At 32.7% G+C, this 15852-nt stretch overlaps 3 protein-coding genes across 6 annotated transcripts; 1 reads left to right on the top strand and 2 right to left on the bottom strand.

Moving 5' to 3' along the window:
* Positions 1 to 2552: 2552 nt before the first annotated feature.
* On the bottom strand, positions 2553 to 6953 carry LOC114186800 (CMP-sialic acid transporter 1). 4 transcript variants are annotated; one of them, XR_003605156.1, is made up of 10 exons: positions 6822 to 6953; positions 6608 to 6691; positions 6290 to 6504; positions 6115 to 6193; positions 5122 to 5291; positions 4364 to 4550; positions 4066 to 4143; positions 3746 to 3920; positions 3246 to 3298; positions 2553 to 2980 (listed from the first exon to the last, which is right to left on the bottom strand). XR_003605156.1 is itself a non-coding variant. In XM_028074823.1 (9 exons), the coding sequence occupies exons 1-8, from the start codon at positions 6870 to 6872 to the stop codon at positions 3777 to 3779; spliced, it is 1008 nt and encodes a 335-aa protein (XP_027930624.1). In that variant the 5' UTR covers positions 6873 to 6953; the 3' UTR covers positions 2553 to 2980; positions 3746 to 3776. The 4 variants fall into 4 exon arrangements, 2 of the variants coding, with proteins under 2 accessions (XP_027930624.1, XP_027930623.1); XR_003605155.1 differs by having other exon boundaries at positions 2553 to 3004; XM_028074823.1 differs by lacking the exon at positions 3246 to 3298.
* Positions 6954 to 8443: 1490 nt separating this feature from the next.
* On the top strand, positions 8444 to 9791 carry LOC114186548. Its single transcript, XM_028074483.1, has 2 exons — positions 8444 to 9011; positions 9432 to 9791. Exons 1-2 carry the CDS (start codon positions 8677 to 8679, stop codon positions 9448 to 9450), a joined length of 354 nt encoding a protein of 117 aa, XP_027930284.1. The 5' UTR covers positions 8444 to 8676; the 3' UTR covers positions 9451 to 9791.
* Positions 9792 to 10380: 589 nt separating this feature from the next.
* LOC114188103 (mitochondrial adenine nucleotide transporter ADNT1-like) lies at positions 10381 to 15544 on the bottom strand. Its single transcript, XM_028076626.1, has 8 exons — positions 15221 to 15544; positions 14428 to 14476; positions 14164 to 14327; positions 13908 to 13945; positions 13275 to 13387; positions 12978 to 13091; positions 11494 to 11838; positions 10381 to 10786 (listed from the first exon to the last, which is right to left on the bottom strand). Exons 1-8 carry the CDS (start codon positions 15349 to 15351, stop codon positions 10703 to 10705), a joined length of 1038 nt encoding a protein of 345 aa, XP_027932427.1. The 5' UTR covers positions 15352 to 15544; the 3' UTR covers positions 10381 to 10702.
* Between the last annotated feature and the right edge of the window lie 308 nt (positions 15545 to 15852).

Below are 15852 nucleotides of genomic sequence, written 5' to 3' on the forward strand. Positions count from 1 at the left end.
TTCACCTGCACGACATGAAAGAGCAACTTGGACAGTCTATTCTCCACTTATATTCTTTGTTGTCCTATGTATGTTTTTTGGAGATTCTTCCGCTCATGCTAAGAAGTTTCTTTACTCTCGCTCTCACTGATGATTTTTAGCCTGCTCGAGCCTATTTACTCCATCGCAGCCCCTTGCCTACGTGTCAGCTCCTCGTTTTTTTGAATTTTTTGAATTTTTTTTGAATTTTTTTTGAATTTTTTTTTTGAATTTTTTGAATTTTTTTTGAATTTTTAATTTTTTTTAAAGACACGTGTCAAATTAATATATGAATCTCAATTTGGTCCTCATATTTGTTAAATTGATTTGATTTAAGTCCCAATTTTTTTAAAAAATTTTAATTTTTGGCACTCCAAATTTAGACCAAATTTTACTTTTATATAATGTTATGATTATTTTTATTAAATATTTTAATAATATTAATTATATTTAATATTAAAATTTTAAATATATTTATTTTAATTTTTTATAAAATTATTTTAAAATTTTACATTTGAAGTTATAAAATTGTTATTTTTAAGCCAACTCTAAAATATTGTTGATATTGAATATTATACAAATATTTCGAATATAAATTTATTAATCTATATATTTATAATTTTAAAATAAAATTTAAATAAAGTTTAATGTAAAATATAAATTTAAATAAATTAAATGTTGTTAAAAATATGTAATAGAAATATCACTTGTAATAAAAGTATCATCATTACATTTATAAAAAAATTAAATTTGTTCTAAATTTGGAGCACATGAAATTAAAATTATTTTAAAAAAATTTGGGACTGAAATCAAATCAAATTAACAAATATAAGGACCAATTTGAGATTCATTCAATAATTTGACACGTGTCACCATGTTAGATTAGATTGACACGTGGCACACTACAAACTTGACACGTGGCATAAATATTTTTAAAAAATAAAAATAAAAAAAATAAAAAAAAAATTTAAAAAAAAAATTAAAGAAATTCAAAAAAACGAGAAGCTGACACGTGGCACCTACTTAACGGTGTTAGTTCTCTACTAACAGAAAGGACCTAATTGATACTAATTTACAAAAATGAGGACCTAATTGAGACTAATAAAAATAGGAAGACCAAATTGAGATTTTGCTAAAAAAACGAGGACCAACGGAGTATTTTAACCATACAAATAAGTAGAAACATTCAAGACTGAAGACTTAGAAAGACATAAACCCCCTCTTTGTTTCCATCCATTAATTTTTTTTTCTTTTATGTAAAGAAGTAGGAACATAAATACTCAAAGCTTAAAAAGAGATAAACACCTCCTTGTTCCACTTGATAAAAAAGGATAGATCTATTATGATACGAGAAAATTTTAAAATAGATAAAATATTTAGATAAAATAATAACATTACCTTAAGAAATGCGTAGAGAAAGTATATAATGAATTATGTAGATGGTACAATGGTTTTATGTTTAACTGAAACTTTGATTTTTCTTAATAATTATACAACATAAATAAATATTTACAATTATTATTAAAAAATAAATAAAACTAATTCATTTAAATTATAATATTAAGTAAAATAATTGATTCTATTATATTATTATTTTAAAATATAACTTTTTTATATATTAAATAATTGTAATAATCTATTATTTTAATTTTAATTTAACTTTCAAAAAGCTATTTTATATATATTTTTAAATTATTTTATAGATTATGTTCTAAATGTATTAATATGCCATTAAATTTATTTATTCTATTACGTCAAACAAAACACCAATAAACTTTTTACTTTCTTCACTCACTTTGTCACGATCCAAATAATCTCTCTTTTCACTCACTTCACCATCCCCCTTATATAAAGAAAGCAAAAGAGTAACTACAGAGCTTACAACTGATAGAAACTAAACATTGAATAATCTTGAATTAAAAGAAAAAGTTTAGACCCACTTGAGATTCAAGAACATATAAAGGCTAAAAGCAAAAGGTAGAAGAGACTCACTATCCATTTTTAATTATTCCCTTACCCCAAGTACAGCAATGATAGGTGTTTTTCACAAAGCCAAACCACATGCTCACTATGCACCATCCCACATTTAAATTATTCTTGGATTCTTATGCTTTATAATTTGCCTAACTATTAATATTGAATGCTAAAAAATAGAACGATTCTTCAAGATTATTCAATATTCACTAATCTGTCACTGGTTTCTTAAACAGTAAAACTTCATTTTCGGCAAGTCCGAGCCAAGAAGCTCATTACATGATTACATTCGAATTGAAAGGGAAAAAACGCCCTATCTTACCTTCTACATATCAAACAAATGCCAATCAATGCTGAATGTTAATGATTTTTTTCAATTCATCTTCCTTTTTTATGATTCATAGAATGTTGTGATAACCTCACTTCCATTCAAAGATGGATACAAACTTCAGTTTGCTAGACCTAATCTCTGCGTGAAGGGAAGTATAATGCATTTCCCCCAAATCAATGTGCTTTCTATGTGCTCGTTTAAAAATAAAAAAGAGGGCATTACATGAACATTAAACTGCAAAACAACTCTACTTAAATTCATTAATGGAGAAGAATTACTGAGTGAGTACAGTAATCAGGTAGAATGATGGACTACATTGTTGGTTTGACTTCATGTGACTTTATGTCAATGGATAACACCTCTATCACTCACTTACCAGCTAGAGAAGTTACAGACTTAACAAAAGCCAATAGCAAAATTACATTTCCGTCTAAACCAAATTCTGCTCACTTTCATTCAACAAATTTTTTCCTTCAACATCCTTCTAATATACTTAAACACAGGCAACACAAGGGATTTCCGAATTTGTCATATGGAGTTTAAGTCACACCACCGAAGATGCCTTTGCTCTACAAAGTCACTGAACCAATGCAGCGTGGAATAATATTCAGCATTCTGCTGCTCTACTATTGACTTTAATAGGCCTTATAGGAATACCTGGGAAAGAACAAATTATATTACCTGCAGAACCAATAAGAAAATACTGAAAACCAAAATTACCAATCGTTTGCCTACAAGTGAAACAATAGGCACAAAAAGCTATAACAAGGCTATCATAATAACGAAGCCAGGCACAGTTTACATTAGAGGCCATATATATTTCGCAAGTAGAATTAGCACCAAGAGACTTGTGATTGTCTTTCAATCTAGAAGAAGCTCAATACTGCTATATTTAAACTGCATGCAGTATAGTATCGCATACCCAAAAAAACTGAAATATCACGTTCAAATTGATACTCCATTCAGTTCAGAGTACTGCATGCAACATAACAGCCCGCCCACCCCGGTGGGGGACTCGATGAGGTTAGCTTCATAGTTCATAAAGATCAGCACACATATAAACAACACAACATCAAATCCAGGGATATAATGTGACGTTTGTGCAGTTACACTAACATATAATAGAACTACTTAAAAGGGTGACCCAATGCATGGCGCTACCAACATTTTTCGAGGTTTGGGAAGGGTTGACCATAAATCACCTTAACCTCATGAACAAGGGGCTATTTGTGGCTTTCCACAAGTAAAACCCAGGACCAGCACGACACGAGGAAGAAAGCAACAAAGCCTTGTTTAATATCAAATAAATATTTTCTTAATGCCACACGTTATGTAGCACTTTTAGATGTTGTATGGGAATATTTTATATTATGCATTTGAAAAATAAAACAAAAACACAGAATTAAAATAAATGTCATTTACCCAAGCCTTGTATTCAGACGTCAATACAACATCATGAATGTGGTCTTCTATCAACAGAAACTTCAATGAGCTTCTCTTCGTCTGGTTTAACAGTTATTGGCATATCCAAGAGCATGTTTGGTGGGGCAAAATACATGTGTAGAGACATCATACAAATGATAATGCCCAAGAAAAGCTGTAAAGAGGAAAAAATAAAATAAAAAATAATAACCACTTATAGCCTGAGAACATATAATATAGCTTATCTGCAAAATTATGTGCAACAAATTGATTTGACTTAACAGTTCTGCTAGGGGGAGAGAGTGTGGAAGGTAATTTACCTGCAATGTAGGTTTGAAGTTGAAGAGAAATAGTGAAAGTATCATTGTTAGCAGCATTGCCATTGATGTGGAATAGACCTAAAGAAAGCATCAACAACTAATAATTAGGAGAGGAAATAAACAAACAAATACCAATTGTGATGTTATACTTCTTTACTAATTTCAGCGTTAAAATTATTTCCCTTGTATGAAAAATATTATTCTTTGGAGATAAACCCAGCATCGAGCTCTATGGTAAAATAGATTATGTAATAAACACAAGAGAAAAGGACGGTGGCAGGAGGGTCCAAGGATATACCTTCACAATATTATCAGCGTGTTTCATTAACCATGAAACTAAAAGACCAGTAGAACCCAAATTCAATACCACCATCCAGGTCGTGATAGTGTATCCATCAAAAATACGTCGCCACCAAGGCCCATTTTCAAATCCACCTCTGAAATCATCCACAAGTAGTCTTGCCATGTTGAAAAGTGTTCCAAACCTGTAAAAAAAATTCACTTCATGCGTATTCCTCCAAGTAAATGTAGAAAAATATTTGACCATGATAACTAGTCATTCCCAGAGTGCCATAACAACGAACTCAAGAAGCCCTTGACACCTCTACCAATTTTACAGACACATTAATTTCTCTTTAACAAAGAACAGTGCAGAAATAAAAATTCTCTGAATTAAAAAATAAATCCAAAAAAAAAATTGCTTAAAAAAGGTACCACATGTTTATTTTACAAACACTCCAATAACAGTGGAAAAACAAATCTATTAAACATATAACACCTACCTCAAAAAGCAAGCAGAAAAACCACAAAAAATGTCAAGTTCGAAGAGTTAGGAATTAGGAATCTACATTGAATGAACTGCATGAATTCAACAGTTATATATGCTCTGCTCGTTCTTAGAAAGTGAAAACAAAATAAAATAACCACACTCATTTAATAGGCTAAGGGAGAAGAAATGGAGAAAAAGTTTCTTCTGAAGTAAACAGTTTAAAAGATCAAAAACACATGTGCCTATACATTTTTAGACATTTGACAAAATCAAGAAAAAATACCTACGTGTACAACTGCATATTCTGCCAGTATAAGCTGTCATTGTTTTTCTTCATCAAGAACTCAGTATAAACTCCAGCTAATGCTGAGAGACAAGCAGATAGAACTCCTAACATGTATCCCTGAATTGGTGCTGAGAAAAGGGATTCACAGGAAGTCTCTCCACAGCCCCTAACCTAAAACAACAAACCGTAGTGGTCATTCTAAAGAAAATTTATGTCACAAGACTAATTTACCTAATATATAAACCATTGACCATACAAGAAAAAAATACAGAATAGAACAAAGATGCATTTATGCTTCAATTTTGTATAATTTTACATGCTATCCTTTACATCTCTTAGGTTTTGTACTCGTGGACATTTCAAGGGAAATTTCTACTACTATCATGCAACGGAAACAAATTATCTGTTCCATTTGTGATTTGTCAGCCACTTTGTCTCTGTTTTGTTTTGTTTTCTGATACCATGTACAAATGTCAGCAGAGGAAGCCAAAGCCTGTTGAATTTATTTGAAACCTTCTAAATCCAGGAATGTACTACTCAAACTTTAACATTTGAAGCTCAGGATCTTAACAGGCTACGATTATCACAGAATAAATCACGTTTAGCATGTAATGACTTAATTTCATGTCACGAATGCAGTTTTACAAATCAGAAATTTAAGGAAAAATAAATATTGTTAGAAGGAGGAAAGGATGAGGAAGAAGTTGTGCAAGAGTGAGGCATCTTCCAAAAATAAACAACAAATTTGCTGCATGAAAATGACCTTACGAGAGTGTCACATAAGTAAATGACCGATAAAATATATCCAGACGTATTCCATCACTGCTACCCTAGCGAGTACAAACGTCGTTACTAGATATTCATCTAACTCCTCAACACTGAATTTCCAGTTCATAATCCATATAAAACAATGCATAAATCATAGTAGATAACTTCTTATAAAAATAAATTTAAAGGCACAAAACCAAATTTGTGAGGATCAAGTCTTCGACACCTGACTAGTGGTTGTCCCGACAGCCAACAACACAATAGCCATCCACTGCAAGTTAGAAAGCCTCCTACCCAAAAACATCCTACAAAGAAACAAAATGAAAAATTCAAAACTTCAGACACTAACTGAGAGATCAAAAACACCGTTCTGAAATCTGAACTGTGAAAAGACAAGGCACCTGAATAGCACCCCAGTGGTAACAATCTTCAAATTTCCCATTATCTGATAGGTGGAAGTGTCCACATAAGTGAGTGTAGCAAACTGCACATTATTGTGGATCAGATATATAACCGAGGGAATAGGGAATAAAGCCACCGTTTTCCACTCCGTCGTCATCTTTGGCAGGGGTGACTTTTGGCATTCCCTCCACAGTAAAAAACATGACACCGCAAGCTGAGTATGATAACAAAGATGAAATCATAAACCGATGTTACGCAGCATAAAAACTCGGTTCCCATCGAATAAAAATTGACGCATTAAATGTTTTTCCATTTACCTTGAAAACCTCGGCGAGAAATGGGACCGTAGCGTAATCATATTTGTACTCTCCGTTACTTTGCGAGAGGGTTGTGAGTATTCCCTGCCACGTGAAACTTATCGAAATCAAATTAACATTAACTACTTCAAGTGTGCATAAATGGGAGATGGAAATGGATGAAATTAGGGTTTGAATGTGAGGATTTGGGAGAATGAAAGAGAGTGAGAGTCACCTGAGAACTGGTGAGAACGGTGAGGAGCGCAGCGACGAAGTACCACTGCATCTTCTAACACTTCTGCAGATCCACGCAGAGAGACTCAAGAAACACGCACTCAAACGCACCGTTTAATGCAAATTTCTTTCATTTGCTATGAAGGGCTTTGGCGCGTGTCTCTCCGAGTTATTTAATACCAAAATATTATTTGGAAATAAAATAAGAATAATGTCTTTTAAATTCAACAACCTCAGTCCAAGCCTTTGGATGGTGTGAAAAAATAAAGAGAGAACAAAAGATTAAAAAAAAAATTAATGAAAAATTGTTTAGAAAAAAAATGACCTGAAAAAAATATTCGTGTTTGATTGAAAAAGAATACATAAAAAAGAGAAAAGTGAAAATTTGTCATAAATAACTTTTATGTCTCAAATTCAACTTATTGAATTACAATAATCAAATTTAAATGAATTAAATTACAGTCGTCAAACTATAATTCATGCATAACTGATTACAAATAATGTGCAATAACATAGGTTATACAATCATTAATGTAATAAATATAATAGACTATATTCAAGAATATCTTGGTGCTTTCAAGATGTTAATATAGGTACATTACAATCAAAATACCTGTGTTCAAAATATATATTATGTGAATAATGAATCACAAGAACAAACACGTCATCTAAAACTCTAACAAAAGGATTTAGAATGATATAATATACATATTTTGAAAATAAATATTATTAAAGAATTACAATTATATAAAAATTATTAAAGAAACATATTGTTTAGAAAATATATATAAACTACTGGCTTAATTATATTTTTAGTTTTTCTTTTTCACCTAAACTACATGATTTTCCTCTCTCGAATATTTTTTAAATTAAATAAGTCTCGCCGTTTTTAAAATTAAGCATAATTAGTCTCTCTTTTTTTTGTCAATTTTCTCTCTACATAAAAATACCACAAATTCTTATTTCATATTCAAATATTTCAATATTTACGATAGATTTGAAATATAGAGTAATTTAAAATTTAAGAAACAAGTAACTCGGTGGAATGCTAATAAAGAAATGAAGAATTTAATTTTGTAGAATGTGTAGAGGAAGAAAAAAAAAATCATTTTTTTTACTACAGGTAAATTTAATATTTTAAATCATAGTAAGTTTAAGTAAAAAGATTAAAACAATCTAATTGATTTAACTTCTAAAAATGAATAAAATAAGTTGAAAAAACTGTTTAATTTTAAAATAATAAAAGAAACTTAATCAACTAACAAAGCTTAGAAGGGCCAAAATGTTCATGCAATCTAAATTAAAAAAAAAAAAATAGGAAGCTAAATAAATTTTTATTTATGTATTTGTTACTTATTATTATTATTATTTCTAATAGTAATTTGTTGATGTTCATCCCTGTATAAATTATACTTAACTAACCCTACCTGATGAAAGAGGCAAGATTTAGGGTAATCTTGTAAGTAATTGAAGGCAGAAATTTCGGTGGCTGTAATAAGAACTCGAAGAAGCAATTTCACAAAGCCACAAATAGTTGAGTCATTGTTACAATGTCATATATTTTCTCCACCATATATTGCATGCACCAATTGAGGAAGACACAATTAAAATAACCTCACACTTTCAAATAGAAACACAAAATTGGAAACATGGAATTGAGAATCGAATGTGTTTAAACTTTAGCTCAACTCAAATTAGGTCAATGGCTTCTGTACACATCCTTATGATCTATTTATGTATATATACTCTCACAGAAACAAGTTTCAGGCATGCACACAAGCACATGCACGGATCAACAGATGCAGACAGTATAAAATCTTGGTTTGATTTGAAGAACCAAATTTGTTAGAGAGAATATGGCAGAACCAGAGAAAGAAAGAGAGAGTGAGATCGATACGCTGGAAGAGTGTGAAGGGGAAGAAGATGCTGTTGTTGATGCATTGAGTGATTCACACATGCCAAATACATCTCTAGCTGAGCTCAACATGTTGCTTGTGTTGCTCTCGTTATTATACTTCTCAAGCGATGAGTGTACAGAAGATGAGGAGAGTGAAGAGAAGATAAAAGATGAGATTACTGTAACTAGAAAATGCACATCACGATTACAAAGAAAGAAACGAGGGAGACACGATCCTAAGCTTGGGAGAAAGCCAATTTCATCAAGATTTCAAACTACAGTAAAAGACTCCAGGTAATTCAGCTTCCACATCTTATATATTGTATTGCATATTAAATTTTTCCTAGCTTTGTGGTATGAATTGTTGCATCAGTTATCTTTTTCTTTTCAAATCATGATACAAACTTGGAGCTTGAGACTCTGCATTTTTTAGAGGTTCTAATTGATTTTCTCCTGTTTGAAAGAAAGAAAAAAAGCTGAATTAAAATACAGAAGAATCTCTAAGATTAGGAAAAGATGGAGTATAATTTGAATTTTGTCATCTGAATTCATTCTGCTTGTTTTTCTGAAACCAAACAAGTGGGAGAAAAACAATTCGTAGCTCTTCTTTTTTTATAGTTTTGTTTCCAAAAAAATCGTATAGCCTAAAAACTGAGTGATTATTATTGTACAAAGTCATTGACATCAGAGATTAAGCATTGTTATTGTGTTCAGGCATGGAAGAAAAATGTGAAGTCAAATTTTGCTATTGTGGAGGAGTACACAAATCAACATATATAGAGATTATGGCAAGATTTTGGTGGAGGGGTATTTGTCTGCATCAAGGTATATATGAATACCATTTTAGAAGCTGTAGATAATTGAAGTATGAATGATGGTGGACTACACAAGTTAACATTCTTGACGCAATTCATGTATATGCTATATGAAACAGTTTCTGTTAGTTGGGACATGAATACCGATCGGTAGGGTGTTTAAAACCCAACCTAATTTAAAACTGAAGAAATGTATAGGATTTAATATTAAATATATTAATACATGAATTACTTAGATTAAATTGGGTTGTAATTTCAATTTTATATTCCGTGTTTAGTTTATTAAAATTGGCTGTATTAGTTCAACTTATTATGAAGGAATAATCATTTGTTTTCACGGAGTTTTTCTTAAAATATGCGATTCTTTTCTTTCTTAAAGAGTCTCTCAAACATGGGCTAAATAGTAATTGGTTCAAGTTTATTCATGTGTGTATCGGGGGTGTGCGTTTTAAAATGATATTTATTCATGTGTTGTTTAGATATCCATATTCTGATATATTTGTATATCAAAAGATCGTAAATGTCCAAGATTTCCAACTACATGACATGTTTACTTGAATGGCTAAGTTCTATATAGTTGGGGGAAAGACTTGTCATTGACTATGACTGAACAATTTATCATATTCTAGTAAGATCTTGGAATCAGAGAGAAAAATATTCAGATATTGACGGGTTTGTTCAGATTGCATGGATATATTTCATTAGGGCCTTGAAGCCACATATATTTCCAATGATAAACCCACCTTTTATCCAATAATTCTATATATAAAAATAATTTACTACTCACAAGGATAATGACTAATTACTCAGCAATGGTCTTTTAACTTATCCCGTCAAATCGATTGTAATAAAATAAAGTAGCGAATCACTGGATATTCCATCAATAAAAAATTCTTCACTCGTGAAGAAAGGCATGCAGATAAGTCTGTGCATTGTTTTTCCTACAACATTTATTGCCATAGAAGATGAATATGAAGCTAAGAGCTACATCATGTTCACAGAGCAAAACAAATTGATACAAGGGGAAATAATTTATGCACACTAACTAAAGTGCTTCCCATCTCAATGAAGAGATGTAAACCAAGAACATAACCCTATGTTATCATCTCTGAGCATCCCCTTGCCTACAAGAAAACAACAGGCAATCAATTATCAGATGGCTGACAATCTTCAGTCTGATATTCTGATCTCCACACCTAAAATGTCCTTCACCACCTCATATGTTACAAACGCGATTGCTATGGATGGAACCACCTGCGAGAAATCAAGAGTCAAGAGAGATTAAGATTGCTCATATCTTCAGATAATTGATTTAATTGTAGGTTGTGCTATGCAAAGTGCACTGATTTGCGTGGTTCCACGCTAATTGTAAAAGACTTTTAAACAAATTCTAACATTAAACCAAAATTTTATAACCAATTCATAAATTAATGAAACAACGTTTTCACTTATAAAGTGTAAAATATTGTTTTTGACTTGGATTAAAAAAATGTGAGACAAGGCTAATAACATTAAAAACCTAAGATCTTATGTTTTTAGTGGTAATTGATCATGCACTTCATCAAGTTGAGCTCAATCTGAGCTGGATTAGTATATAATTTAAGTTCGAAATGTGAAATGCTTGACCCAGACTACAGACACTTGAGTCTTACAATAACTATTCAAAAACAGACTTCGTTCTAATCAGGTAGAAGCTTGTGAAGTTCACAGCTTTAATCGGGGAAGTAACACCAACAGAGTATGATATAGGAATCGCACACAGAAAACATTCGGATGACATGTATGAACAAACTTGTTTTAAGTGCTTCATAGATATAGTACATTAATAGTACCTTCGTAAAGAGAAGAAAGGAAAACCTTACTCTCTCAACGGATGCATTGCATATATATTTATGCACATATGTTTTACCCACATTTTTTCAGAACGTAACATAATTTATGAATACTGGAGAAGGCCTGACCTTTACAGAATTCGGCACCAGACCCTTGTATAATGCACCAAATCCTTCATACCGAACAGTTTTCCTAAAAGCATCAACCATGCCACTGTATTCAAGTGGCACCTTCCCTCTTCCATCACCAGCTACGACAGACGCAGCGTGGTTCCAACCCACCATCTGCATTCTTCGTCGAATGACATCAAGAGGGTAAGCAACGGTTTGTCCCATAGTTCCAGCTGCAGCACCACAAGCCAGGCGAGTTGTCACACTCAGCTCAGAATCTTGAACTATACCAAATGGATTGGATTTAACTAACCAATCTTTCAAAGACTCATAAACAGCAAAGTTGAGACCCACATAAGGAATCTGAAAAACAGGAATAAAGAGTAAGATTAAGTCAATAAATCCGGTGACAGAACAAAAAACGGGAGCTTTTGTTCAAATTTAAAGCAAACTTTAGTTAGTTAACTATAATTACAAAGCACACAGAATATTTTAGAAGAGTAACTTTTCACATTTCTATAAACTTTCAGGATGTTAGAAATGAGAGAAGAGGTAGTAAATTAATACAGCTGGGGTATTAGTTAATAGTTAGTTAGTTTGAGGGAGGGAGTTAGTGATATAAATAAATAGGAGGACTGACATGAGGGGAATTCCTTTTGTCAGCTATTATTTGTAAATTGAGCTTTTGCTCTTTATGAAGGTAGAGAGATCTGTTCATTCTTTGTGGAGGTGGAACGATTAGAGGGAGAGATTTATCTCCTTTGTTCTATTCTTTTTCATTCTATCAATTTGTTTTTCCCCAACTCTTTTCTGGGTTTGCAACAAAAGTTGAGCACTTTTGCTGCAGCGCGATTTAGATTTTAGCGCGTTGTGCACCTAGCTATTTTCCACCTAGAACATAACCAGGTAAAAACTTGTCGCCATAACACCCCTCGCCCCCCAATAGTTGTACTAATTATTAGAACTTACTATCGATAGAGTCAGAGCATTGAGCAGTGGTAAGCCTTTATGTAAATAAATTTTTCTTCGAAACATTTAACCCGTAGAAGAACAATTATTAGAAAACATAGTTAAATATCCAAATCATTAAAACCAAACATATCAATGTTAAGTGAAGCTTTATGATCAATCCTACACCCTGATGTTGATCCCACGTTCTGCACAATGTACTGACTAGATGCTATCTAACTACAGATAATAACCAGGAATAAACACTAAAGACCTTAGTCACACATCCTTACCAACATACCCCACATCTATAAGTAGCGCCAAAAAGCAATGTTATTAAATTGTCCCCTAAGAAGGGGGTAGACATTGACAAGAACTCAACATAATCAAGTGTCAAGTGTTTCATAGGTTCTCTCCCCCTCCCCCAACTGCAACCTTCAGGTCCTAATTGTTACTGTCAAATGTAATGTGAATTTCCAGAAAGCTAATAGTAGAATTATGATTACGGCCGTAATCATCAACTCCTACAAAGAAATTCCAGAAAAATTACTCACAACTCCAATGACTGAAGGAAGCCATCCCTTATACAAAGCACGTGGACCTTCTTCCCTGAGTACAGTTGACAGAGCATGAAACATTCCTCTGTATTGGTAAGGGGACTTATCTGTCTGCAAATACAAGGAAAAGAAAAATTAGTGTTGTATTAAGAAAACAAAAAACATTAAGACACTTTGATATAAACCTTTTTTTCCACTGCTATAACAAGTATCTTAATTTTATGCGTTTCCGGCTACCTTTCTGACCAAAAGCAAGTAAAACAAGGAATAGGTAAAAAGCAAAAAAGAAAGTACCTGTACAGTTATTCTGCCTCGAACCATGTCCATCGGGTAAGTAGCAGACATGGCAATTATTCCCGCACAAGCTCCAGCCCCAAGACGTAAAACAGGAGTCAGCTGAGCATCCTCTGCCGAAGTACAAGGAAAAATAATATTTAGCAGGGGTTTTATTATTGACAAATTTCTTTAGGCCTACTTGTTTCCATTTGATTATTTTTAGAAATATTTTTCAGAAGGAAATTATTAAAGTCAACCTAGTGGGTATTAGGGTTAGCTTATTCTGAGTTCAAAATAATTTATGATCAAAATTTTACTAGAAATATGAAAAGGACAAAAATTAGATAGAGTTACTTAGCACACTTGTAGCGTTGCTCTCCAATGTAAAAAGCACAGAATGAAAATAGTAATGTTTATACCCAAGTCTGAAATATTTAAAAAAGAGGATGAAGTGGTCCAAAATTAATATACATGTTATGTTTTGCTCTACTGGAGAACAGAACCTAAAGAACTGATTAAGTTTTATCCTTTCAAAAAAGTGATTTCCCCTCAAAATTATGAAAGCAAAAACAAGCTACTGAACCAGTACTCCCCCTCCCTCGACAACAATACACATACAACAGAAGGGGAAAATAATAAACATGGACATACCGTTTCCAGTTTGCTTCTGATACAGTTGTAGTATACCCCTGCCAGAAAAGGAACATTCAGTAGAGAAGAGGAAAAAGTGTTACCGTTACCTACGAAATGCATAAATATAAAAATTGAAACTTCTTTGCGCAGGAGTGAGAGACCCTCAGCTTGAAGAACATTGTTTTGAAAGAAAAGTTAAAAAGGATTGCAGAATCCCATCAGTAGAAGTTTATCAGCAGTAGTACATGATCGTAATATCTAAAGGAAAGCTTACTTAGAAGCTTGCTCATAACTGAAGAACTTCACCGCAGAATTCGGGACAATTCGAGCGCAATTAGTCCCATTCCCTTTGAACAGCCCACGAAAACCTTCAGTTCTCCATATATATTTCAGACCTTGAATCGTTCCATTGTATTTTATATTGTGTGGATTCTGAACCTGTGAATAGCAAAGGTACATCACATTACATCACTTGTATGATATTGATACATCCCGGCACCAACATCACATTTCGAAGTAAACAACTAAACTGATTAACCTGTAGCAAAATCTTCAACCTTTCCAGCGGAGCAACTGCCGTTCGTGATCTACATAGATACAAAAAGGTTTCAGGTCAACCAAGGCTGAACATAATGCAAAAGGGATGTTGAAATTACATCTAACAGATATCCAACAAAGTCAGATTATGTTGGTAAAAGCATAAAACTAAACCGACGGATTCCAAACTTAAGCAGACTCTCTCTCATATTGGACAGGAACACACTACACTCATTCAAACAAGGAAACAGATTTTAATGCAAATCAGAGTAATTAAATTTTAATAAGTTGTCTCACAAATAATTAGTTACACAGAAGAAATTAAACTTGTTACATAGCCACAAAAACTGGCGTTTATCTAATACAATTGATCTAATCCATACACAGAGAGATAGATGTACAGAAACTTACTTTTGCTATTTCCCAGGTGAACAGTAAGGCTCGAATTTTTACTAGATCATATCATATTCCATTGAATAAAAAATTACAGAAAAAAAAAACAAAGAAAGAGATTTCGCGAAACAGAAAAACTAGCTCCTCATTGCTCCCGTACAGTGAAAAATCAAAGTTTAATTATTAATATTAATATAGCAGGCTCCAGACGAAGCCAGTTGCATCGAAGTTTCCGGAAACAATAACATTGGGGAAAAAAAAAACTATTTCCGAATAGTCAAATTCTCCTGAAATTGATTGAGCATGCAATCAATGCATACATATACGCATGCATATGTCGGGGTGTGTGTGTTGATGTGTTTCCCAAAGGAAGAAAGAAAAGTTAAAGAAATGAGACGCACACTCCTCCGGCGACTCCACCGGCGACGAGGGACTTGCAGATGGTGGTAAGAGCATAGGAGGGAGTCTTAACACCTTCCGTGGCTAGCTTGGCTTCCTCAGCCAGATTCACGATCTTTGTCTCCGAAGCCATGAAAACCCTAACCTTCTATTTTTTATTTTAAGGGGAAATAAAGTTAACGGTATGCGAAATTGAGATCTCAGGTTCCCAACGCTCACGGCAAAGACATGTTCTGTGACGGTTCAGACAAGAGTGTGAGTGAGGAGAGCCACCAACACCACAACCAACCTCCCCCTGTGACGGCGTTCGTTTCGATTGTACCATTCATACAAAATATATATATACGTGGACACAGTCCATTACCACGTAACATCACTCCATTTTTAAATGAAATCACATTTCTCTCTTTTAATGTTTTTTCATACGTGTCTAGGCAAGAAAAATTATTATACATTTCATTGTTTATTTATTTTATAATAATCACAACAATAAAATTTGAACACACATCCTTAGATTACTTCATTAATGTTTGGATTTCAATTCCGAACACGAATTTATAACTAAAAATACTATTTTATTTTAAAAAATAATTACACCGGCAGTGAATTATAATTTATATCTCTTGGTTATAAA

The sequence above is a fragment of the Vigna unguiculata genome, chromosome 6, assembly GCF_004118075.2.
Source record: "Vigna unguiculata cultivar IT97K-499-35 chromosome 6, ASM411807v1, whole genome shotgun sequence".
Classification (NCBI taxonomy): domain Eukaryota; kingdom Viridiplantae; phylum Streptophyta; class Magnoliopsida; order Fabales; family Fabaceae; genus Vigna; species Vigna unguiculata.

Excerpts from the sequence above, each read along its gene's own strand:
- LOC114186800 (XM_028074823.1), bottom strand. The coding sequence starts at position 6,872 with ATGCAGTGGTACTTCGTCGCTGCGCTCCTCACCGTTCTCACCAGTTCT. Across the intron at positions 6,692-6,821 it reads CCGTTCTCACCAGTTCTCAG|GGAATACTCACAACCCTCTC; the intron begins GTGACTCTCACT and ends TTCACGTGGCAG. Across the intron at positions 4,551-5,121 it reads CAGAATATGCAGTTGTACAC|GTTTGGAACACTTTTCAACA; the intron begins GTAGGTATTTTT and ends TTTTTTTTACAG.
- LOC114186548 (XM_028074483.1), top strand. The coding sequence starts at position 8,677 with ATGGCAGAACCAGAGAAAGAAAGAGAGAGTGAGATCGATACGCTGGAA.
- LOC114188103 (XM_028076626.1), bottom strand. The coding sequence starts at position 15,351 with ATGGCTTCGGAGACAAAGATCGTGAATCTGGCTGAGGAAGCCAAGCTA. Across the intron at positions 14,328-14,427 it reads GGTTGAAGATTTTGCTACAG|GTTCAGAATCCACACAATAT; the intron begins GTTAATCAGTTT and ends TGCTATTCACAG. Across the intron at positions 13,946-14,163 it reads AGTTATGAGCAAGCTTCTAA|GGGTATACTACAACTGTATC; the intron begins GTAAGCTTTCCT and ends CTTTTCTGGCAG.